This window comes from Papio anubis, chromosome 14 (genome assembly GCF_008728515.1).
Source record: "Papio anubis isolate 15944 chromosome 14, Panubis1.0, whole genome shotgun sequence".
Lineage (NCBI taxonomy): Eukaryota > Metazoa > Chordata > Mammalia > Primates > Cercopithecidae > Papio > Papio anubis.
The window spans coordinates 44,002,782-44,028,281 of NC_044989.1; the positions used below are offsets into that span (position 1 = coordinate 44,002,782).

Consider the following 25,500-nt stretch of genomic DNA (forward strand, 5'->3'; position numbering starts at 1 on the left):
GTATGTAGGAGATGCACTTGCTTCATTAATTTTTAATAAATACACAATGTGCTATTGAATAAAACTTGAAACAACTAAGCATCTAGAAAGTTGGAAAATATTAAAATTACAGGCTTTATTTTAAATTTTAAAGTGCGAATGTTCCTTGCTTCTAGTAAATTACTAGAAAACAGCTCAAGAGATTGTTACTCCTCTATTCCTAAATCATGGGGATTGGGAAGAAAAAGGTGAAAGATGAGAGAGAGCAAAAACCCCTGGCATATAGTTGATACTCAGTAAAAAAATTTTAAAATAAAAGAACATTTCCCGCCCAGAAACAATTGCTTTTAGATCCCAGGCTTGTGACCCCTTATCATCTCGTTCTGGGAGGTAACAAGGGGTTACTAACTTGGGATCTAAAAGCAGTCCTAAGGCTTGAGCCTGAGAATGAGATGGAACAGGACTCCTGAGAACTACATTTCCCATGATGCCCCTCTCCCCCACGCAACCGCGGCCGCGACGCAGCTCCCATGGCAACCCAGAAGGCCTCACTCACAGACTCCTTGCGTAGCTCGCCGCCTGATTCTAGGCCGGTTTCTCCTCCGAGCCCGTGACGTTTGCTGCAGCCCGGCCACGATGCCCAGGTATTCCCTGAACTCGGCTTGCGAGGGAAGGCTGCTGAGAGTATTCCTGGCGAGAGAAGCCCAGGCGGGACCAGCTGTTGGAAGACTGAGGGGGTGGCCTGCTTGCCACCCGGGTCTGCGTGGTCGGGGACCTAGGAACCAGCCTTGAGCATAAAGATTCTGCCGCAAACAGGAAAGAAAGTTCCCGAGGTAGAAAAGTAAGAGATTTGGAAAGATCAGCAACTCCACCCATTCAATGATTGAATAAAAGTTTCTTGCAGGCCAGAGACTACTTCCGGAGCAGGACATTCGGAGATGAGCTAGACCGCAAGGGCCTCCCCTCCGTTGCGGGGCTTCGCAGTAATAAGCAAGGGGAAACTTGGAAGGCATTGTGGAAAGTATAACATCACATTGAAGGGGGGAAACGGGAGAGGGTTTGTAAATTATATTCTAGCTCTTCAATTCTATGATATTCATTTTAATTACCCGTTCTCAAGATATTCCTAAACCTTCTCTCAGCAATTTATAAGCACGTCAGGGAGAGGGGTCAGGGAGTGCATCACAGAGCAGGATAAATCTTTTTCTCTCCTTGGGATAGTGTGGAAAATTGTCAGCTTTCCATCACGGGATAATTGGTTACAGTTATAAAGCTATGGTTATACTTAGGATTTCCGCAGGTGACATGGCTGACTGCAGCACCTCCGTCTCTCCTGTCTGCTGGGTATTTGGAAAGCAGATCCTCACGTTTTGAAAGAATGTTGTGTAAATGAAGAGCAAACAGGCCCAAACTGAATTCTGAAGGCTCACCTGTGAAATAAATGCATGAATTTTAGTGCAAACATTTAAGGACTCCTGTTTTGACCCTTTTTCTTTATTACTGGTTCTTGAATAGTAATAATTACAAGCCCTCAATAATTTTTGTAATTGTATAGGCCATGCCCTAAACAAATACATATTTTAACAATTATGACAATCTTATAAAACTGGTATTCTTATTTATTGGCATTTTAGCGATAGAGAAACAATTGAGCTTGGGGAATAGTACAGAGGATTGCATATATTAGGTTCTCAATAAATATTTCTTTAATTAATAAAGGAATGAAGGACTTAAAGAGGTTAGGTAATTTTCCCAAGTTCACATACATAGGAAGTAGCAGAATCAGGCTAGGACCCATCAGGTCTTGCCCATGGTTAGTTTTTAGTTTTAATATTCCATTTTCACTTAGGCTTTAATATATATATGATTTTATTGTGTAAAGTTATATGTCTGTGTAAAGAAATGAATGAAAGGATGGTTTTCAAAATGTTTGTGGTTTTAGGGGTTTTTTTTCCTTTAGAGTTTTTTTTTGTTTGTTTGTTTGTTTTTTTTTTTTTTTTTTGAGACACGGTCTTGCTGTGTCACCCAGGCTGGAGTGCAGTGATGTGATCATGCTCGCTGCAGCCTCGACCTCCGGGTCTCAGGCAGTCCTCCTGCCTCAGCGTCCCTAGTAGCTGGGACCACGAGTGTCTGTCGCCACACCCAGCTAATTTCTTTTCTTTTTTTTTTTTGAGACAGAGTCTTGCTCTGTTGCCCAGGCTGGAGTGCAGTGGCACGATCTTAGCTCACTACAACATCCACCTCCCGGGTTCAAGTGATTCTCATGCCTCAGCCTCCTGAGTAGCTGGAATTACAGGCACCCGCCACCATACCTGGCTAATTTTTTTTTTTTTTTTTTTTGTATTTTTAGTAGAGATGGGGTTTTACCATGTTGGCCAGGCTGGTCTTGAACTCCTGACCTCAAGTGATCCACCCACCTTGGCCTCCTAAAGTGCTGGATTACAGTTGTGAACCACCGCTCCCAGCCGCAGTCAATTTTTTTTGTTTTCTTTTGTTTTCTTTTTTTATACTTTAAGTTCTAGGGTGCATGTGCACAACATGCAGGTTTGTTACATATATATACGTGTGCCATGTTGGTTTGCTGCACCCATTAATTAATCATTTACATTAGGTATTTCTCCTAATGCTATCTGTCCCCCATGCTAATTATTATTATTATTATTATTATTATTATTATTATTATTTGTAGAGATGGGGTCTCCCTATATTGCCTGGGCTGATCTCAAGTGATCCTCCTGCCTCAGCCTCCCATATACTTTTATATTAAAAAAAAAAAGATTTTTTACCCCAAAACATAATTTAAAAAACAAAAAAGAAATGTTTCAGGGAGAAAAGATTATTTGATACACTGGTTTTGTACTTTTCTCATCTTCCTAGGTGACTTAAATGTTTGTGGTTTTCAAGTTGTATGTTCCCAAAAGTCTTTGTACTTCCATGTGTGTCTGAGAAGCTAACATACACAGCTATGAACCTTAGGGGAAGCCCCAAATAAGACAGCCTCAAATCCTGGAGATAAAGGCTCTGCTTATCAGTTTCAGCATTTTTCAAAGAACTAGTTCAAAGCAACAAAAGAAAAACAAAATCATAGCATGACTAATCCTCAGATGTTTTACCAGATTATTGTTCCTCAGAAAATAATGTTCATTTATTTCATAAATTATACTGAAATAAAATTTCTCTGAGCTTGAAATAAATATTTGAAAGAATTCTTTTTCCCTCAGTTTTGTTTTTTCTGCCTCTCATGTAGTGAAACTCTCTGGGAAATTGCAAAAGCTGAAGTGGAAAAAAGAGGAATCAATGGAAGTGAAGGTGATGGAGCTGAAATTGGAGAAAAATCTGTTTTCTTCATTGGCAGTAAAAATGGGGTAATGCTTTCTTTTTTTCAATTATTGTGATGATTTAACAACCATTGGTAAAACATCTTTTAATACTTTGATTAAAATGTAGATACTTCAACCAGATGACCAATCTGGTTTAGCATGAATTAGAAAGTGCTTGTTATTAATCTAGGAAAAACTATAATAGTAAACAAAATTTTAGAAAAATATATTTAAACTATTTTTTATTTCATGATTTGAAAATATTCAGATCTTCTACCATAATTGAGTATAAAAGCTTGGATTCATTTAAATATCTAAGTCAGTCTCTAAATCAGTAAGTCAGTATCTTAATAATTTTATATTTTAGATTGTTACTTTTAGAAATCTCATTAAAGGAATAATTGAACTATGTCAGTGATATTTGTTACAGGGTTATTAATTGTTTTGAAAAATGTGGGGAAAATATGGCAGCATTTCCATTGGCCTCTGATTGGTAGGAAGAGACCCTCCCCACTTGCTATAAGTCTCTGTTTTCCTTCGCCAAGCGTACAGAAGGGCTTGCAAGTGGCCCCACAGAGCAGGAACGTATGCATCATATCTTCATGCAACTTTGCCTGGCCCACAAAGTTCCTGCCAGGAAGGCAAAATGGCTGGTGACACAAAAAGGTCAAGACTTGCCAGATGCAAGATGCTGAAATTCATGTAGTGCCCTAGCTCATTTCTGTGTGGGTTTCAAATTCCTGTTCATTTTCTGTGCTACATGCTTCCACTTAAGCGCATTGACAAATACGAAACTTTCAGAAACTAAACTCTGTATCAGCAAGGTTACATGTTCACTGGGTAACATCAGTTCCCAGGCAGCCTGAGCACCCATCTTGTCTCCAGATGAGTCCCAGAAGGCCCTCCCTGCACAACTGGACACCCTCCATTGGGGGGTTTTATATACGACGTTAAGATCACATTTATTGGGAGAAATACTTACACAACCATGAAAAAGGTTTTAGTGATATAAGAATATAATCTGAACTGAAAAAGCAGGACATAAATGTCATACATAATATGATCCCAATTATACAAATATGTAAATAAAAAATTCTAATAAAAGTTAGAAATATGGATAGTAAAATTTTAATCACTTAATGTTTTTATTTTGTTTTTAATTTCTTTATTTTCCAGAGTTTTCATATTGGCCCACTTTTTAAAATTCCAACTTAATTCTTTAAAATAAAATTATCATAGAGCATTTCTATTTTAAAATTTTAATCCAACTATATAAGTATATAGTACATAACACATATTATTTCTTTTTTTTGAGACAGGGTCTTGCTCTGGTTGCCCAGGCTGGAGTGCAGTGGCGCGATCTCCGTGCACTGCAGCTTTGACTTCCCTGGCTCAGGTGATTTTCCCTCAAACAACTGGGATTACAGGCATGCGCCACCATGCCCGGCTAATTTTTCATATTTTTAATAGAGATGGGGTTTCACTACGTTGCCCAGGCTGATCTCGAACTCCTGGACTCAAGCAATCCGCCCATCTCAGCCTCCCAGAGTGCTGGGATTACAGGTGTGAGCCACCGTGCCCAGCTACGTGTTATTCCATGAGTTTACTATTACGATGTGTGTGCTTTTCATATTAGGCGTAGTATTAACAGTTTCCTACATTTTATCTTACTCTGCCATGTAGATACATACATGGATTTAAATAAATGAGTAAATAACTAGTACTAGTCTTACGGTACAAATAAATTTCTATTACAGAAAACATTCTGTACACAGAATATTAGATAGAATGGCTTCTACTAATGGTACTGGTTACTGACTCCAGCATACAAATGTTCACATACAAAATACCACTACTAGTATCCTCTTAGCGCTCTCTATAACAGTTATCCTTAACTCCTTTGTAGTCATGATACCCTGTTTTTGTCTTGTTTTGTTTGTTTTTTTGTTACTTGTGAAACCACCCCTTTTTTTTGATGGCAATATGCGGCATATACAAGCTGTTTTTCATTTTTAGTAACAAAAGTAATTTTGTGTCTGATGATTTGGGAACTCCCTTAGGATACCTAAAACTTTTGAGGATATTGTTCTTTAAAAAGTTTGTGATTCTGCTGAGTGTGGTAGCTAATGGTTGTAATCCCAGGACTTTTGGGAGGCTGAGGCAGATGGATTGCTTGAGCCCAGGAGTTCGAGACCAACCTGGGCAACATGGCAAAACCCAGTGTCTACAGAAATAAAAATAAAAAAATTAGCCAGGTGTGGTGGCGCTCACCTGTATGTAGTCCCAGCTACTCGGAAGGCTGAGGCAAGAGGATCACTTGAGCCCAGGAGGTCAAGGCTGCAGTGAGCCACTGTGATTGTGCCACTGCACTCTAGCCTGAGCAACAGAGGGAGACCTTGTTTCAAAAAAGAAAGAAAAAAGTATCTGATTCTGCTTCATGGAGAACGTTATTTTGGAAGATAAAGAGAAGCAATTAATGCTTCTGTTGTTCAATTAATAGTAATCACCCTTTACCAAAGAAGCCAGCTGTCCTGCTGCCTTATCTTTACTCCTTCCAACCAGCTGTTCGTCCATTCGGTTGACGTTGAACGAACATCTTTTATATCTAAGCATCCTGCTAGACACTGTGGAAACAGGAATGAAAGGCATTCTCTACTGGGAAGGAACTTGTGTATCAGGACTTGTACACCAACAATGACAATACCATGAGACAAATGCTACGGTGGAAAACAGAGAGGGCACTTTACTCACCCCAGAAAGTTGGGAGACTAGGAAATTCTCCTGAAGAGAGTGGTGGCTAAAGCTTGAAGGGTGAGAAGTAAGGAAAGAGAAGTAATTCAGGTGAAGAGTGTGGAGTATTCTAAGATGATCAAGAAAAATGTATGAAACAGATATTCCAACAAATGGGAGAGAGATCATACTAGAGGAATGTAACAGCATTGCCAGTCATTGTTGACTGCCATTTTCATGATGGGTGTTAGTTTGATACTAGTCTGCCCAGCGTACATGGATTTTCTCCACCATCACTCACTTGCATGGGTGCAGGCATGGAGGAGGAAGGTGATTACCTGGGGCTGTCTTTGCTGACTGGGTACAATGCAAAGTGAGGGAGCTCAGGGGATGGCTGATAATTACCAGAGATGGTTATGATGGTAAACTATGGGCTCTGAGATGGAAAAGGAGAAAAGCGAAGGTAGGAAGAGGCTGATGGAGTAGGAGCGACTGTTGGTTGGGGGAAGAGGGGTATCAATGGACATTTGAAACCTTTCACTAAGGCCAAGGAATTATTACTGTGGGGATTCCTGAAGTAGTGGTTAGAGAATGTGGTGTTTGTATATGTGATTTTGGAAGCAGTGCAGTTTCCAGTGAAACTGGAAAGCTTCAAGATGTAACCTTGGAAGTGACTGTGGCAGAAATAGAGTGAGGGAAAAGGCCTCCATTGGGAGGCAAATGCACTGAGAGGTCCGGATGTCAGGTGGATTGCCAAGACCCATGTGGATGTGAAGAAGATTCATGACAGTAGCTGAGAAGGCAAGGGAGATTGTGAGCCAGAAGAGATGACAGCAACCCTGGTGGTAAACTGATAGGAGCCTCTGAGGTTTTTGCAAGAGGAAGGAGGTGGAGTAGTTGTTTGTAGGTGGCACTGGGGAACAAGGAGGACCCTAAAGTATGTAAGGTTGTGAGAATAAATAGCCTCGTTTAACAAGGCTGCAGAGGAAGGGGTCCAAGGTAAGTCATATTTTAGTTAAGGCCAACAGGTGGAGAGAATATTCTGAAAAGGCTGAGATATCAGGGAGTTTGCCAGTCATGGAGTTGAAATCATAGAGTGGAAGGATTTTAGAGGAAGGGAGGACAGAAGGGGATTATTGGGCAAGATTAAGGGATGTGTAGAGAGTTAGGAAATTCAGAGTTCCAGGGATAATGGGTCGTCAGTGGAGAGGGCTGGACATCTGGGGTGATTGAGACAATGGGAGGGAAGATGGGATTCATTTTGATGGTCTCTAAGCGAACTTGTACTAGGTCATTGTTTCTTGAATTAGGAAACCTACAAGACTATGGCGACATTCTCAGGGGACTACAGTGTACTAATGAGTTTTTAAATCTTGGGTTGTAATTTTGATGATAATCTTAAACTTGATTTCAGTTCCCAGATTAGTTTATGTTAATTTGGAATTGTTACCATATAGTACTATACATTTATATGAAATTATAATAAAGGTGATTTAAGGCCAGGCATGGTGGCTCAAGCCTATAATCCCAGCACCTTGGGAGGCCAAGGTGTTCAAGACCAGCCTGGTCAACATAGTGAAACCCCGTCTCTGCTAAAAATATAAAAAATTAGCTGCACATGGTGGTGCATACTGGTAATCCCAACTACTCTGGAGGCTAAGGCATGAGTATCACTTGAACCCAGAGGGGGAGGTTGCAGTAAGCCAATATGGCACCACTGCACTCCAGCCTAAGCAACAGAGGGAGACTCTGTCTCAAAAAAAAAGAGGGAGGAGTGATTTAAATCAGTACTAGTGTACCATGAAAATTTGAGGAAATTGGCTAGATATTATTTAAAATTCCTTCCAATTCTTATTCTACTTTCTTGTAGAGTACATTACTTTTTAGGTAATGTAGCCCTTATTAATTTAAAACTTTTACAGCATACTACATATGATACAAGTATAGGAAAATTAGAAAATCTTGATTTTCTTCTTTTTTTTTGGTTTTGAGATAGAGTCTTGCTCTGTTGCCCAGACTCAAGTGCAGTGGTGTGATCTCAGCTCACTGCAAGCTCCGCCTCCTGGGTTCACGCCATTTGCCCAGACTCAAGTGCAGTGGTGTGATCTCAGCTCACTGCAAGCTCCGCCTCCCGGGTTCACGCCATTCTCCTGCCTCAGTCTCCAGAGTAGCTGGGACTACAGGTGCCCACCATCACACCCAGCTAACTTTTTTGTATTTTAAGTAGAGATGGGTTTCACCATGTTAGCCAGGATCTCCTGACCTCGTGATCCACCCATCTTGGCCTTCCAAAGTGTTGGGATTACAGGCGTGAGCCACCACGCCTGGCAGAAAATCCTGATTTTCTTAAAAACATTAATTACCTGCAAATCCATCAGCTAGAAGTAATCATTATTAACATAGTGATGTCCCTCTACATTTATTTGTGTGTTTCTTTCTCTGTGTGTGTGTGTGTGTGTGTGTGTGTGTACTTCAAGGAAGCAGGAAAAGTATTTTTTAATTGAAAACAGAGTCATGCTGATCTATTATGAATGTCTTACTATGTCAGTAAGTATATTTCTACATTGTCATTCCTAATAGCTGTATATTATTCTATTATATGGATTACCATAATTAATTTAGCCAGTCCCCTAACTGGGGACATGTAGGTTGTTTTTAGTTTTTCAGTTTGATGTAACACTAGCCAATAAACATCCTTCAATAATAGCATTTTTATATTGTACAATTCCAGTTATTTTTTAATATATCTCATTACAAAAAAATTTATTCAATTTGATCATATTCCAGATATAATGTGGAATAATTATCTTTTTTGTCAAAAACTATGGGTTTTTTAGTAAAAACAAAAACACATATAATAAGTGTTCTGTGTTTTTGGCAATCCAGAGTTTTCCAAATTATTTTCTTGGGTGGAGCTCTCCCTGCTGTTTCTCTTTTATCTGTTTCCTTGCAAGGGGTATTTTGTTTAAAAAAAAAAAAAAAAAAGGGTTTTACTGTTTTTAAAAAATGATATAAACCACTGAGCTAGTCCCTGGCTAAGCTGTGAAGTTAAGTTGCATGACTAGTGGTAGGAATTAGGCCAGAACCTGTATTTCCTTACTCCTAAAAAGAAACTTGGGACCGGGCGTGGTCGCTCACGCCTGTAATCCCAGCACTTTGGGAGGCTGAGGTGGGCAGATCAGATGAGGCCAGGAGTTCAAGACCAGCCTGGCCACCATGGCAAAACCCTGTCTCTACTAAAAATACAAAAATTACCCAGGCATGGTGGCGTGCACCTGTAATCCCAGCTACTCGAGAGTGTGAGGCACGAGAATCACTGGAGCCCAGGAGGCAGAGGTTGCAGTGAGCCAAGATCATGCCACTGCACTCCAGCCTCGGCAACAGAGTGAGACTCTGTCTCAAAAATAAAATAAAATAAAATAAAAATAAACAGAACTTGTAATAAGTACATCCTCTGGACTTAAATTACTCTAATGCAGTATCTGAATTGCTTACTTTGAACATATTTACAATGTATCCTTTATTTGTATGTTACCTTTTTCTTTATTTCCACTTCAACAATTGGAATTAAAACATTTTGAAAGACACTAAACATCAGCTTAACCAGTAATTAACATTGATGAGTAGAGAAAAATTTTAAGACAGTTGCCAAGTTGACCACTTAAGTGAGGTATGATTTGCTAGTGTTTGTCATCTGTGGGACTTTATAATTATAATAATAGCAGTGTAGTTACACTGTGATGGAAAGTTGACAGTTAACTTTTTCCACTTATCAAACTTCAGAACAATTCTGAAAGTTTCTAGTTTTTAGTTTCCAGGTAATTTATCATTCAATTGATTAAAAATCTATTTTGGGTCACAATTATGAACAATAATACAATTTTTACATATGAATGACATTAACACAGTATTCCTTCTTCTTTAATTTCCAGGGAAAGACTACTATTATTCTAAGGTGTCTTGACAGGTAAGTGTCATGTTAACCTCTAAACTACGGTTATGCTTATTCTAGTTGTACAGGGCAAGTTAGATCTAAAAGACATAAGGAAGGGGAACGATTTTAAGACCCAAATAAAATATTTAATTCTTAGCAAATCCTTAGTATAACCTTTAAGCGTGCCTTTAAAGATAAAACTGCCGGGCGCAGTGGCTCAAGCCTGTAATCCCAGCACTTTGGGAGGCTGAGACGGGCGGATCACGAGGTCAGGAGATCGAGACCATCCTGGCTAACTTGGTGAAACCCCGTCTCTACTAAAAAATACAAAAAACTAGCCGGGCGAGGTGGCGGGCGCCTGTAGTCCCAGCTACTCGGGAGGCTGAGGCAGGAGAATGGCGTGAACCCGGGAGGCGGAGCTTGCAGTGAGCTGAGATCCGGCCACTGCACTCCAGCCTGGGTGACAGAGCGAGACTCTGTCTCAAAAAAAAAAAAAAAAAGATAAAACTAACAATAAGCCAAAAATTATTTGAGACTAATACTGGATTTCCCTATTTGAGGGAGAAATGCTACTGTAATGACCCAGCCTATAATAGTATTTACCCTCTTTTTGGCTATGCTACTCTGGTATTTAAATTATTTTTATTCTACCTAATCTACAGTTATTTGAACATTCATTGTAAGCTTTAGTTGCTCAGGGGTACATTTTTGAAGCATAGTGTTGGTCCTCAAACTGGATATTTTATCATTTCTTTTATATATTTGCTAACGTATGCTGTAGAAGCAGGCCATCAGATTAAGATTTAGGATTATGATTGGTAGATGTTGCAGGAAGCTGATGAGGAAAGCCTTCAATCATTTTTGGAAGATATTTCTCTGTTCCCTTCATTTGAATACATATATCTTATAACTTCTCCAAAAATCATCAAAAGAGATGGAATTTGGTGTTAAGGTCGCATTAAAGAAACATCACTCATTTGAAAAATATTATTAAAGGATACAAATAATAAATTCCTGCTTTGGTGTAATTCCTTTCACCAACAATATTGTTTCTCGGAGGAACTATCAACAGTAACACCTGTTTTATCTTTCCATCTCCAGGAATCATGGGTCTTTTTAGACCACATTTAGATGTTTCCTGTCATAAACAGATCATCTAATACAACACCAGCTTAGGATAAAATACTACAAAATAGTACATTGAGTTGAAAAGTATTAATTTCTTTCTTTTTTTTTTTTTTTTTTGAGACGGAGTTTCGCTCTTGTTGCCCAGGCTGGAGTGCAATGGTGCCATCTCGGCTCACTGCGACGTCTGCCTCCTGGGTTCAAGTGATTTTCCTGCCTCAGCCTCTCGAGTAGCTGGGATTACAAGCATGTGCCACCACACCCAGCTAATTTTATATTTTTAGTAGAGACAGGGTTTATCCATGTTGGTCAGGCTGGTCTTGAACTCACAACCTCAGGTGATCCACCTGCCTCGGCCTCCCAAAGTACTGGGATTACAGGCGTGAGCCACCACGCCCAGCCCTGAAAAGTATTAATTTCAATTCCTCAGTAGTCTACTTAGGAAAAGGTTAATTTTCTAAACTATAGGTTAAATATCAGATCTTATAAATTTTGTCTTAAAAGTAGCATTTTGCTTGATAAAATTTCTATCTTTCAGAAAATATAACCAAACATTACTCTCTATATAATGTATTCAAAAGATATATGCAGGGGTGATATTCAAAATATTTAATAAACATAATTATGTAAGTCACAAATTTAAAAATCATTTCTCTTTCTTCTCCAATCTGAGGATAGATATGGGGTCGGGCGCAGTGGCTCATGCCTGTAATCCTAGCACTTTGGGAGGGCAAGGCAAGCAGATCTCGAACTCAGGAGTTCAAGACCAGCCTGGCCAACATAGTGAGAACTCGTCTGTACCGAAAGATACAAAAATTAGCTGGGCGTGGTGGTGCACACCTGTAGTCTCAGCTCCTCAGGAAGCTGAGGTGGGAGGATTACTTGAGCCTGAGAGGTTGAGGCTGCAGTGAGCTGTGATCACGCCACTGCATTCTAGCCTGCATGACAGAGTGAGACCCTGTCTCAATAAAATAAAATAAGAAAGTAAAATAAAGATATGTACCAATATAATTTGGCCTTAAAAAGGAAGGAAATTCTGTCACATGCTACAACTTGGATGAAGCTTGAGGGCATTATGCTAAGTGAAATAAGCCAGAAACAGAAAAAACAAATATTGGGCTGGGTGTGGTGGCTAACACCTGTAATCCCAGCATTCTGAGAGGCCAAGGCGGGCAGATCACTTGAGGTCAGGAGTTCGAGATCAGCCTGACCAACGTAGTGAAACCTCATCTCTACTAAAAATAAAAAAATTAGGCAAGCATGGTGGTGGGCCCCTGTAATCCCAGCTCCTTGGGAGACTGAGGCACGGGAATCACTTGAACCTGGGAGGGGGAGGTTGCAGTGAGCCAAGATCGTGCCACTGCAAAAAAAAAAAAAACAAAACAAAAATACATATGTGTGTGTGTGTGTATATATATATAGTATGATTCCACTTATATATCTAGAATAATCAAACTCATAGAAACAAAAAGAATGGTGGTTACCAAGAACTGGGGGAAGGGAAAACGAGAAGTTGTTTAATGGGTATGGAGTTTCAGTTTTGTGAGATGGAAAAGTTCTCAATATTACTGAATTGTACACTTAAAAATAGGTAAGATAAATTTTATTTTATGTGTTATTTACCATAATAAAAAGTTAAATATATATATATACACCATAAAACTGCTTACCAGCAATATAAGCTATAGTATAAATAATTCAACAAATTGTTTTAATATTTTCCTAATCATTACTGATTTTAAGGACTTGTTGATATAATTTATTAACTATCACTATCTAAATGATGCCTATATTTGAGCTGTGATTTAAGATAAAGAACTGCTAGAGAACTGCATTAAAGTCTTGCATTGTTTTTGTTTTCTTGAGACAGGGTCTTTCTCTGTCACCCAGGCTGGAGTGCAGTGGCATGATCTTGGCTTATTGCAGCCTCAACCTCCCAGGCTCAAGTGATTCTCTCACCTCAGCCTCCTGAGTAGTTGGGACTACAGGCATGTACTACCCTTTTTTGTAGAGACAGAGTTTTGCCATGTTGCCCAGGCTAGTCTTGAACTTGTGGACTAAAGCAATTTACCTGCCTCAGCCTCCCAAAGTGCTAGGGTTACAGGCATGAGCCACCATGCCTGGCCAAGTCTTGCATTGATGTTGTAATGTGACAGTCATTAGATTCCTAGCTCCTCACATCATGGCTGAATATAAACCCAGTGTCACTTTGGGAGGCCAAACAGATGGATCATGAGGTCAGGAGATCGAGGGCATCCTAGCTAACATAGTGAAACCCCGTCTCTACTAAAAAAATACAAAAAAGCAGGAGAATGACGTGCACCTGGGAGGCAGAGCTTGCAGTGAGCCGAGATCACGCCCCTGCACTCCAGCCTGGGCGACAAAGCGAGACTCCGTCTCAAAAAAAAAAAAAAACAAAAAACCCAGTGTCAGTACTTCCTGCATGGCCTGGATGTGGAGATCTTGTGCCCTTCCTGCATGGCCTGGATGTGGAGATCTTGTGCCCAGCATGGCCATCCACACTGCTAGCCTCAACTCATTCTCTACGTGCCCCAGCAGTGCCTTTAGGGGCTACCACATTATGCATGCGCCGTTAAAATCCACTAAGATGGTGTTTTGCAGGTTTATTTCTTTTGTATATATAATTTATCTCAATGCTATTATACAAGGTAACTTCTCTACTAATAAAGTTTTTAAGAGGAAAGAAAAATGAATCAGGTAAGATGGTAGCATAAGAAACTAATACCACCTACAATGATGATACTATCTGCCTTTATTTTACAGAGATGAGCCACCAAAACCAACCTTAGCTTTGGAATATACATATGGAAGAAGAGCAAAAGGGCACAACACAGTAAGTGTCTTTTAAAGTGACATTGCTGTGCCCATAGATGGGAAAGTAATACTGCTAACTTTGTTTTACATTTTCCATCTTATCTGTAATCAATAAACATATCCAGTTGTACACTTCATAGCTGTCTGCCATTAAACTTGAAATGCAGTGTGGCAGATAGAAGCCAACCCAAACTGTGAAAAGATTTTAGCCTTCTCATGTATTATGTCTTAAAATGCTATAATAAGATACCTTTTTAACTTTATTGTACAGTTCATGAGAATAGTGTTGTGAGTTACTTTCGGTCTCTCAAAAATCTGCTAAAATATAGGTTTGACCTGTGGAATATTTATGAAACTATACTGTTTAAAATCTAAATTACTAGCACTTAAAAATGCATCTTGAAGTTGATAGTACCAGTTGAGATCGTATGCCCTACTTGATTATAATCCTATTTTCACTTGTTTTAATGTCTCTTTAGAGGAACATTATAAACTCTTCAGGATAGAAGGAGGGTTTATAGTATATGTTGGCAGGGGGAGGGGTGGGGAATTCCTAAATAGAATCTTTTTGGAGTTGTCACCTGAAAAGAGGTCATTTCTTAAATAAAGTTAAGTGTGTAGAAGGACAATCTAGAATGGAGCATCCCGCTACTCCCCTAACAAAGGCACATTTTTATACACTGACTTAGTCCAAATGTTTGCTCATTAGTAGACAGTATATAAAGAGATAAAACTTCCTATCGTTGCTTCCAGGATTCACCAACGAAAGTGGGTTATTAAAACTGAAATTTAAAGAAAAAAACATAATATATGGAGGTACAGGAGAACTTCATTTTTGTGACTCACTTGAATTTTGACACGAGTAATAAGCCTAGAAATGTAATTATGCTTTTCATTGGAAACTTGGAGACAGCTCTCATAAGCTTAACCATTGAGAAGAGCTCTAAAAACTTCCCTTTATCAAATTGTGAATTGAGGGAGATTTTCCAGTGAATAATTATTTTCCCCACAAAAATTAATGATTCAGATATGAACAGCCAAACAATTGTAGAGATTGCAAAATGAAATTTTGTCAAAAATCCAAAATAATATATATTCATCTAAAACTTATTTTATTGACATTCTGTCTCTTCCAGGTTCATGGGAGTAGATACATAAAAACTTGTGTGATTTTTTTTTTCCTAAACTTTGTACTGTCAAGTGGGATATTTCCATATTCATTCTGGAAGCATCATATCTTTCTCAGATTTAATTCCCTAAGAGTCCTAAATAGAAGTATTTTGTCAGCTCCTCACACAATTTCAGTGACCTGAAGGGTCTTCAGTGTCAGGACAGAAGCAGAAATGCCATTAGCCAACAATCTAGGAACGTCTTATGGAATAGATGGTCCTATTTCTTTTCTTTTCTTTTTCTTTCTGAGACAAGGTCTCACTCTGTCACCCAGGCTGGAGTACAGTGGCAGGATCATAGCTCATGGCAGCCTCAAACTCCTGGGCTCAAAGAATCCTCCCGCATTAACCTCCCAAGTAAACTGTCCCCACAAATTCACTACAAGCATGCACCACCACACTCAGCTAATTTAAAAAGATTGTTTATAGTGATGGAGTCTCACTGTGTTGGCCAGACTGACCTTGAACTCCTGGCTTCAAGTGATCCTCCAGCCTTGGTCTCCCAAAGTGTTGGGGTTTACAGGTGTGAACCACTGCACCCAACCCTAGATGATCTTATTTCTGAACTTCTTGGCTGCCTAGCCCTGTCAGTTTCCTATTATTTTGAGGGTCCTATAAAAAAGAGAAGCTATTGTTTGATCTCTTGTTCCCCCACCTACCATGTATTATTGTCAGTGGTAGCCTGTCAGATTCTCCACAGGAATCAGGAACAAATCGTCTGCTTATACTTTTGCTCAAGTAATCTTGATCCGCAGCCAGGACTGCCATTTGTTCGTCCCTTTTCTTTATGCCTTACGTGTGTCTAATTCATTCTGCGAGCTTCTGTCTTCCTAAACAGGAATGTTTTCCTATTCACCTGTTTTATTTCTGTCTAGAATTATAAATGTTTTCCAAAAAATAATACCAAATTTGCTCAACGGGTTAATTTTTATCTAAAATCTGTGTAAGTGTATGCCACATATGTTATTTACAAGATTGACACACTGTTTATTGTATTACTAGAATTAAGGCATTTGTGTACACATATAGACAATTCTGAATATTTCATCATTTTTCTTTAAAAATAGGTGCTTTGGTGCATTTTGAGGGATGGAATAAAGGAAAAAATTTTGACTGCCAAGAAAGGGTTGATTAAAGACTACAATATTTTATATGTATAATTATTACTGGCAAGTGCTAATGACATGTAAGAAGTACTTAAAATTCAAAAAATCAAAAATTTTTGTTTTTCAGCCAAAAGATATTGCTCACTTTTGGGAACTGGGTGGAGGAACCTCTTTATTGGACTTAATCAGCGTACCCATCACAAGTGACACCTTACGGTAAGTGAGCCAGCTCCAGGAAAAGCTGTAAGTACACAGGAGTGTCCCTAGGAGAAATATGAGTTGGCTTTTCTCAGTCAGAATTTTGGGGCACAGTTTTATGTTGCTGACGGCTTATGCCCACTTCCTTTCTAAATGCCTAAATTGTAATGCTTTCAAAGAAGTTTTAAAAGAACCAAGATTTTGACCTGTGCTGAACTGAGATAGCTGACATTCCTCCTAGTAACATATTTTCCAAGCTGAAAACAGACAAAAAAAAAAAAAAATACATCAAATTACACTTGGGCAATGAATTCATTTTGTAAAAATAAATTTGAAAAGCTTAATTCTTTTCATTATCCATCTCAGTATGAGTTAATTCGGCTCTGAGTTTTTTTCTTCAGCTGAGTATTATAAGCTACCTTTGAATTTAATGCTAATTTACATCCTTGAAGCTTCATTTAAAGGAAGACTATATGTCGGAGAAGAGAGAAAGTCTCTCCGTTTGCTGACCTTAGAGAAATAGAACTTAGGGGAAACCTCAAAATGCTTGAGTGATGTTTTCCTGACAGTGACTCCCACGTGTTGGCCAAATGTGTGGAAAATTGTGACATTTCTTACAATGTTCCTGGGAACTGGTCTTAGCTAAGAAAAACATATTTTTTTAATCTGAAGTATTTTGTTCTTAGAGTTTAACATAAAACATTGCTGCTGCCTGGATCAAATACAAAGGGCTTGACAATTAGTTGTTACATGTTGGTCATTAAGCTCCTTGGAGGATGGAATTATTTCTTGTTAATGGGACTGTTGTTTTTCTAGAACTGGCTGGATACAGTTGGCTTTATTTTGTCTTTTTTTCCCTTTTAATGAAATATGATTTACTTTCTTTCACTTATTACAAAAGTAATATATGCTCATATAGAAAACTTGTAAAAATACTGAAAGATACAAAGAAAGTAAAAGGAACCAGAATCACATTAAAAAATAACCACTTTAACATGTTGAGGTATTTCTTTCAGCCTTTTCAATGTCTGTAAATAGACTTTGTACAGGTGTGGGATATTTTATATACATATTTAGATCTTGCTTTTCCACTTTTAAACACTTTTCCCTATGATATTATTTTTCAGAAACATGGAATTTTACAGTTAGATAGTTTTTCATTTGTCTCTCTTTAATGGAGACAAATAAGTGAAGCTGCGTGGGAATAGTGCTTAGTGGTGTGGTTGAGAAGAGATGGTGAGGGGCCAGGTGCGGTGACTCAGGCCTGTAATCTCAGCACTTTGAGAGGCCAAAGCTAGAGGATCACTTGAGGTCTGGAGTTCAAGACCAGCCTGGGCAACATAGTGAGACCCCATCTCTACAAAAAAAGTTAAAAAATAAAATTAGCTAGGCATCATAGCATGCCTCTGTAGTCCCAGCTACACAGGCGGCTGAGGCAGGAGGATTGCATGAGTCAGGGAGTTTGAGGCTGCAGTAAGCTATGATCATACCACTGTACTCCAGCCTGAGTGACAGAGTGAGACATTGTCTCTTTAAAAAAGAGAGAGAGAGAGAGGGAGATAGTAAGGGGAGGAGGAGCTTCCAGTTAGAGTGGCCAGAGGCTGAAAGGGTGAAAATACAGTAGCTGGCTCTTACCTGGGTCGGAAGTTGGCTCCTATTCAGCTGATTTGTTATATTACCTCTCTCCCCTTCTCAAAGCCCAAAAGGTTTTGGCCTGCTGGGATTGTGGAAATTCTAGGTTCTGCAGGAAGCCAGATCATCCCGAGGGTTAATACCTCATTTGTGAGGTCTTGGTCTTCCTTTCCCTGGAGCCCCAGGACAGCTGGGACCTGCTTTAGGAAAGAGGAAGGGTCAGGGTTATGATCAACAGAGGGAAAGGGAGCCGTAGGCTTGGGTCTAAAGTAGGTTGCTGAGTGGTTAAATAATTCATGGAAAACATTTCATTCTTCATGTGGTTGCTAATCTCAAAGTGTTTTTGACTGGAATTCGTTTGACACATAATTTCCTTGTGTTGGATGAAGTCCCACAACTTGAGAAAACAATATTGCCAAATACTGTTAGATACTGTTTATCTCTGAAATAATCGCTTATAGAATTATAAATGCATTGAACATTTCCACAGACTTCAGACAATTGGTAATAGAACATTTCCTGTAGTCTGAATCTCTGTTTTAAGAGTTTATTAAAAAAAATTTGGGGCTATCATTTGCTATGAAATAGGTAAAAAGTAACAAAAGTATTTCCAAATATACTGTAAACAAAAATTTTAATCTTAGAAAAATTTGAGTAATTTAGTTTTCTTTCACTTAAAATAATTTTTCACTTGAAAAAAATAATAAATTTTACGTTATATCCATTTCATCACAATGAAAAAATGTTAAATCATAGTTGAAACATAACCATACCAAAACCCTAAAAATAAAATTAGTACAATTAAAAATGTATATGTTATTTTTACAGTTAAGCAAAACTGTTTATGAGCTTATTAAAATGACATAAATATAATTGCCTAGACCATGTAATAACGCAATTAATTTTTAGAAAATTTGATAATTAATGTATAAAAGACCACTTTCTGAATTTAGACCAACAGAATTGTTACTGTTTTGCTTGAATTATACAAAATAGCCTGTTTACTTGAACTAAACAAAATAATTAAATAACATTATAATTTTGTGCTATGTCTTCTAGTAGAATGTTTGCTGTGTTGATCAAGGATATATTGGTTATATTGGAGATAATCCTAAACCATCAAGGATTATGGTTCTACATACTTACTGTAACCATTTTTTAAAATACTCCTAGATTTATATATGTTTAGTTTTTATTGTGGTAAAATATACATAGCATAAAATTTTAGTCATTTTTAACTGTGCAGTTCAGTAACATTAAGTATATTCTCATCACCATCCATCTCCAGAACTTTTTAATCTTCTCGAACTGAAACTCTTTACCTATTAAACAATAACTCCTTATTTTTCCCTCCCCAGCTCCTGGCAACCCTCGTCCCTACTGCCTGTCTCTATGAATTTGACCACTCCAGTACCTCATATAAATGAAATCATTCATTATTTGTCCTTTTGTTATTTATTTGTATCGTATAGCATAATGTCTTCAGGGTTCATCCATGTTGTAGTATGTGTTAGGATTTCCCTCACTTCTAAGGCTAAATAATGTTCCATTGTGTAAACAAATAACCACAGGTTAGTTATCCATTAATCCATGCAGGAACATTTGGGTTGTTTCCATCTTTTGACTATTGTGAGTAATGCTGGTATGAACACTGTGTACACTATCTGTTTAAATCTCTTCCTTCAGTTCTTTTGGGTATAGACTCAGAAGTGGAATTGCTGGATCATCTGGTAATTCTATGGTGAATTTTTTGAGGAATCACTATACTATTTTCCACAGCGGCTGCACCATTTTACATTCCCATAAGCAATGTACAGGGGTTCTAATTTCTCTGTATCCTCACTAATACTTGTTATTTTCTCATTTAAAAAAATGTTTTAGGCCAGGAGCGGTGGTTCACACCTGTAATCCCAACACTTTGGGAGGCTCCGGTGAGTGGATCACCTGAGGTCAGGAGTTCGACACCAGCCTGGGCAACATGGTGAAACCCCGTCCCTACTAAAAATATGAAAATTAACTGGACGTGGTAGTGCACACCTGTAACCCCAGCTACTCGAGAGGCAGAGGCAGGAGAATCGCTTGAACCCAGGAGGCAGAGGTTGCAGTGAGCTGAAATTATACCAATGTACTCCAGCCTGGACGATAGAGACTCCTCCACCAAAAAAAAAAAAAAAAAAGTTTTGATAGTAGCTAGCCTAATGGATAGGAAGTTGGACATCTTTTCATGTGTTAATTGGCCATCTGTATACCTTCTCTGGAGAAATGTCTGTTTGAGTCTTTTGTCTTTTTTTTTTTTTTTTTTTTTTTTTTTTAATGTAGTTGAGATGGGGGTCTCGCTATGTTGCCCAGGCTGGTCTTGAACTCCTGGCCTCAAGCGATCCTCCTGCCTTAGCTTTCCAAAGCTCTAGAATTACAGACATGAGCCACCATCCCTGGCCTCTTTGCCCATTTTTGAACGGGAATGTTTGTTTTCGTTGCTGAGTTTAGGTTTATGTTTGATGTGCATGAACAGAATACAAGTGCATATGGTGATGGTGGTGGTGTATCTGGTGGTCAGGAGTGTGCTTTCAGAGAGACAGAATGTTATTGCAGAAAAACATGTAACTTTGGATCTAAATACCAGTTCTACAATTTACTAATTATGTAAATCTGCACCTTAGACTTCTTCTAATCTATGAAATGGACATTATAACATCTTCTGGAGAGGGTTATTGTGGAGATTAACTAGGTAGTTCCCTAGCAAGGTCCACCCATAAATCTATTTTCTTCTCCTTTACCTGATTATTGTGTTATTGTTTTTACTTCTTTTATTATTTTTGCTTCCCTTTTTTGGAGCACACAGTAAAACTGGATGTAAACATGGCATTGTCGGCTCAAATGCTTGCAGCTTCTCTCTTTGAACTAAACTACTTTTAGTTCGAACAGAAACTTAGTTCCACTATTGTAGCACTTAAATATCACTAGAGGAAAGTATTGGAATAAATAAGGCTATGACTTTGGTTTTTTGTTTTTTGTTTTGTTTTGTGTTTTGGGGTCTTAGAATAATGCTATGGGGTTTTTTTCCCCCTTTAAGGTATATTTTCGTTATTCTTTGATAAATTTCAGTACATTAGGGTTTCAAAATGGTAATTATTTTGAGTCTTTTTTGAAAAATGTTTTTATTTCTTTAGGACGTTTTCTCTTGTTCTCGTTCTGGATCTTTCAAAACCTAATGATCTTTGGCCCACCATGGAAAATCTCTTGCAAGCCACAAAAAGCCATGTAGACAAAGTGATAATGAAACTGGGAAAGACAAATCCTAAAGCAGTTTCTGAAATGAGACAGAAGATCTGGAATAATATGCAGAAGGATCATCCTGTGAGTTGCTGTTTGGGATTATTACTGGACTCCTTAGTCCCGTATATAGTTAATGATAACATCACAAACAACTTCTTTAGATTTTTATGCATGGCTTGAAATTCATTTGATGTAGATGAACCTGCTTACTGGAAAATTACAGCAATTTATTAAAACCTCAGTAAGAGCAAAACAAGAAAGAAGATTCCTTATATCTTCTTGTTAGACATCTTCTGTGATTGTTATGGCGTATTACACCAATCAGAGAAATAGAATTTTAAAGTAGTGGTTTGATATTGATTTTATAATCTCTGTAAAAATGAAGATAAAAAGCCAGATTGTACAAAAGTCACCTGAGAAAGACTAGATGAAGCTACAACTTTAAGCAAGAGGTAGAGTTTTAATAGCCTTCACCATCACTCTGTATTTTACATTCATTTGTTTCTGTCACTTATTCAGGATCTTTTTATCATCTGACAGCTAATTATATTATAAAGTTGCTATGATAGTAACACAGGTTCCTCAAATACAATCATAAATATCAGCATCTGGAAAACTAAGAGCAGCATTTTATATTATCCAGAGTTTATAAGAAAGTGTAGCCAGGTGCGGTGGCTCATGCTTACAATCCCAGCACTTTGGGAGGCTGAGGCGGGCAGATCACGACGTCAAGAGATCAAGGCCATCCTGGCCAACATGGTGAAACCCCATCTCTGCTAAAAATACTAAAATTAGCCGGGTGTGGTGGTGTGTGCCTATAGTCCCAGCTACTCAGGAGGCTGAGGCATGAGAATCGCTTGAACCTGGGAAGCGGAAGTTGCAGTGAGCCAAGATCGCACCACTGCACTCCAGCCTGACGACAGAGTGAGACTCCTCCTCAAAAAAAAAAAAAAGGAAGAAAGTGTTTTACATAGGAAATAATGAAACAAAACAAATCTATGATGAATAAATGCTATTCCAACAAACAGTTAACATAAAATAGAAAAAAAAACCAGGAAGGTAATATATAAGGAAATAAAAGGGTAGAAAAAGGAAAATAATAAATATCATAGTAATTTAGGGAATTGCCATTTCTAGTTTTACACTTATGAAATATAGCTTAGGAAGTGAAAGTTAAATATTGGAACAAATTCTATGTCAAGCAAATTAAGTAAACATCTATGAAGAGACTGAAAATGGAATGGTTTTGGAAGTAAATAGAAATTGCTAAGCACCTAGCATTAAAGAATTATAATAAATCAATGAAATATGTTTATTAAACAGGATCGTGAATTAATTGACCCATTTCCAGTACCTCTGGTCATAATTGGAAGTAAATATGATATTTTTCAGGTAAGCTCTTCCACTTCTAGCTGAGTTTGTTGTACATACATGGCTGTGCTTTTTATGAGGGAGGTACAAAAATGATGTCAACATAAGAAAAATAATTATTGAAGGAATAGATTAGTAAATCATACATCTTAAAGATTTTGGAAAAGAAGACATAGTTGGGACAGAAAAACATAGGTAAAGAAAATAAATGCAGTGATTAGAATGGGGATAAGGCAGATTTAAAAAACGAATCCTGCCGTGCACAGTGGTTTATGCCAGTAGTCCCAGCACTTTGGGAGGCTGAAGGGGGAGGATCACTTGAGCCCAGGAATTTGAGGTTACAGTGAGCTGTAGTCACACCACTGTACGTCCAGCCTGGGTTACACAGTGAGACACTGTCTCTTTTTTTTTTTTTTTTTTTCTTTTCTTTTTTTTTGAGACGGAGTCTCGCTCTGCCGCCCGGGCTGGAGTGCAGTGGCAGGATCTCGGCTCACTGCAAGCTCCGCCTCCCGGGTTCACGCCATTCTCCTGCCTCAGCCTCAGGAGTAGCTGGGACTACAGGCGTCCGCCACCTCGCCCGGCTAGTTTTTTGTATTTTTTTTAGTAGAGACGGGGTTTCACCGTGTTCGCCAGGATGGTCTCGATCTCCTGACCTCGTGATCCGCCCGCCTCGGCCTCCCAAAGTGCTGGGATTACAGGCTTGAGCCACCGCGCCCGGCCGACACTGTCTCTTAAAAAAAAAAAAAAAAAAGTCTTCAACCCAGTCACTGGGGAATAGGACTTACTTCTCAACTTTTAAATTGAAGAAAGTAGAAAATTAGTTCCTTCTTATCTTTGCTTGTCAGAGAATCATTAGGGTATTCCACACTATGAAATGTGCTCTTATATCTAAATTCTGTTGAGCTAAGTATTTAAACAAAGAAAGATCTGATAGCTGAAGCTTTAAGAAGGCTGCAGCTATTGTTCAACTCTCTATGAAACAAATATCAAGGTAATGGAATACTATTCCTGAAGGTGAGTTTAAAAAAATAAGAAATAATCTATTTCTACATTTAATAATTTGAATCTTCCTGCTATAGATATTTGGTTATCTTGACTTTTTTTAATAACATATTTCTACAGGATTTTGAGTCTGAGAAGAGAAAAGTAATATGCAAGACACTTCGATTTGTTGCACATTATTATGGAGCATCATTAATGGTTTGTACATTTCTTGTCCTTTGGGCTTGGACAGTACCAAATTTGAGGAAATTAGCAACTTGATGCACAACTACGAGGAATAAATGCTTTTGCTAATGCACATGGTCCCATTGCTCTCCCACTGCTGAAGACCTCTCCTTACAGAGCGTTTGATAGTGCATCTGTTGAACATGTGCTACTAGTTGGTCTCCCCCTTCTTTGGAACAAAAGTTCTAAATTGTTTATATCCATAAATCCCAACCAAGTTTAAAGAGACAAGTTGATTATCTATTTATTCGTTTTTGGTATCCCCTTAAGAATTAGAATCTGTATTCCCTTAAAAGAAAAACAAAAAATAACTCTAACAGTGTGTGTACGGGGGATGAGGGCTCTTTTAAAAAGTACTGTTTGTTGTAAAAGTTAAAAACATGAAATCTGAAGTCATGTGCCCTGGGTTCGAATCTCAGGGTGACCATTTATTAGACGTGTGATCTTAGGCAAGTCACTTAATTTCACTTAAGCCTCATTGTCCTCCAGGGTAAAATGGAGGAAAATAGTATCTTCTTCATAGGGTTGTGAGGATTCAAAGAGGGAGTACGTGTGAAATGCTTAGCACAGGGCCTAGAACAGAATATTACTCAATAAATGTTGGTTTTTATAATCACTGTTATTATCTCCCATAGCAGGACTAAACTTCACTAAATGTCCTTTAATGCTATAAAATATAACAACTTTTTTTTTTTTTTTTTTTTTTGAGACAGTCTCACTCCGTCACCCAGGCTGGAGTGCAATAGTGTGGTCTTGGCTCTCTGCCTCCCGGGTTCAAGCGATTCTCCTGCCTCAGCCTCCTGAGTAGCTGGGACTACGGGCGTGTGCCACCATGCCCGGCTAATTTTTTGTATATTTAGTAGAGACGGGGTTTCACTGTGTTGGCCAGGCTGGTCTCGAACTTGTGACCTCGTGATCTGCCCTCCTCAGCCTCCCGAAGTGCTGAGATTACAAGCGTGAGCCACCGTGCCTGGCCAAAACATTTTTATTTAAACAATTTCCAGCTGGGTGCAGTGGCTCACGCCTGTAATCCCAACACTTTGGGAGGCTGAGGCGAGAGGATCATTTGAGCTCAGGAGTTTGAGACCAGCCTGGGCAACATGGCAAGAACCTGTGTCTACAAAAAATTTTAAAAATTAGCTGGCCATGGTGGCACACACCGGTTGTCTCAGCTACTTGGGAGGCTGAGGTGGGAGGATCATGTGAGCTCGGGAGGTCAAAGCTGCAGTGAACCATTATCACACCACTGCACTCCAGACTGGGCTTGTCTCAAAAAAAAAAAATTTCCTTTACATTTGAATAATTATTTAATGGTCTCTTTTTTCCTCCAAATTAAAGCACTCAGAGGAACCTAGAGACAACATGGTCTAGCCCCTTGCCTTCATGGCTAGACTATTTTGACTGAAAGTAATATTTACAAAGTATGTATTCTCAGCTTTTATACCTTTCAAAACATTATACATACATTTCATTACGTATTTTCTTAAAAATGATCACCTTTTATGTTTGAATTGTATTTGCTTACGTATTAGGTTGACACGGTACTTTGGGAAATGTTCTTCTTTACTATTTTGAGAGGATATGGGGAATTTAAAGTG

General features: G+C 38.5%; 1 protein-coding gene across 4 annotated transcripts in view; it reads left to right on the forward strand.

The window, feature by feature from the left end:
- Window positions 1-504: 504 nt before the first annotated feature.
- DYNC2LI1 (dynein cytoplasmic 2 light intermediate chain 1) overlaps window positions 505-25,500 on the forward strand; it is a 39,938-nt gene continuing 14,942 nt past the window's right edge. For all 4 annotated transcript variants that reach the window (XM_031655127.1, XM_021924797.2, XM_021924796.2 and 1 more), the window contains exons 1-8: window positions 505-623; window positions 3,227-3,344; window positions 9,962-9,996; window positions 13,873-13,942; window positions 16,326-16,414; window positions 21,199-21,385; window positions 22,628-22,696; window positions 23,798-23,875. In XM_031655127.1, the coding sequence (XP_031510987.1) occupies window positions 616-623; window positions 3,227-3,344; window positions 9,962-9,996; window positions 13,873-13,942; window positions 16,326-16,414; window positions 21,199-21,385; window positions 22,628-22,696; window positions 23,798-23,875 (654 nt within the window). In that variant the 5' untranslated portion in view covers window positions 505-615. The remainder of the gene's footprint in view (window positions 624-3,226; window positions 3,345-9,961; window positions 9,997-13,872; window positions 13,943-16,325; window positions 16,415-21,198; window positions 21,386-22,627; window positions 22,697-23,797; window positions 23,876-25,500) is intronic.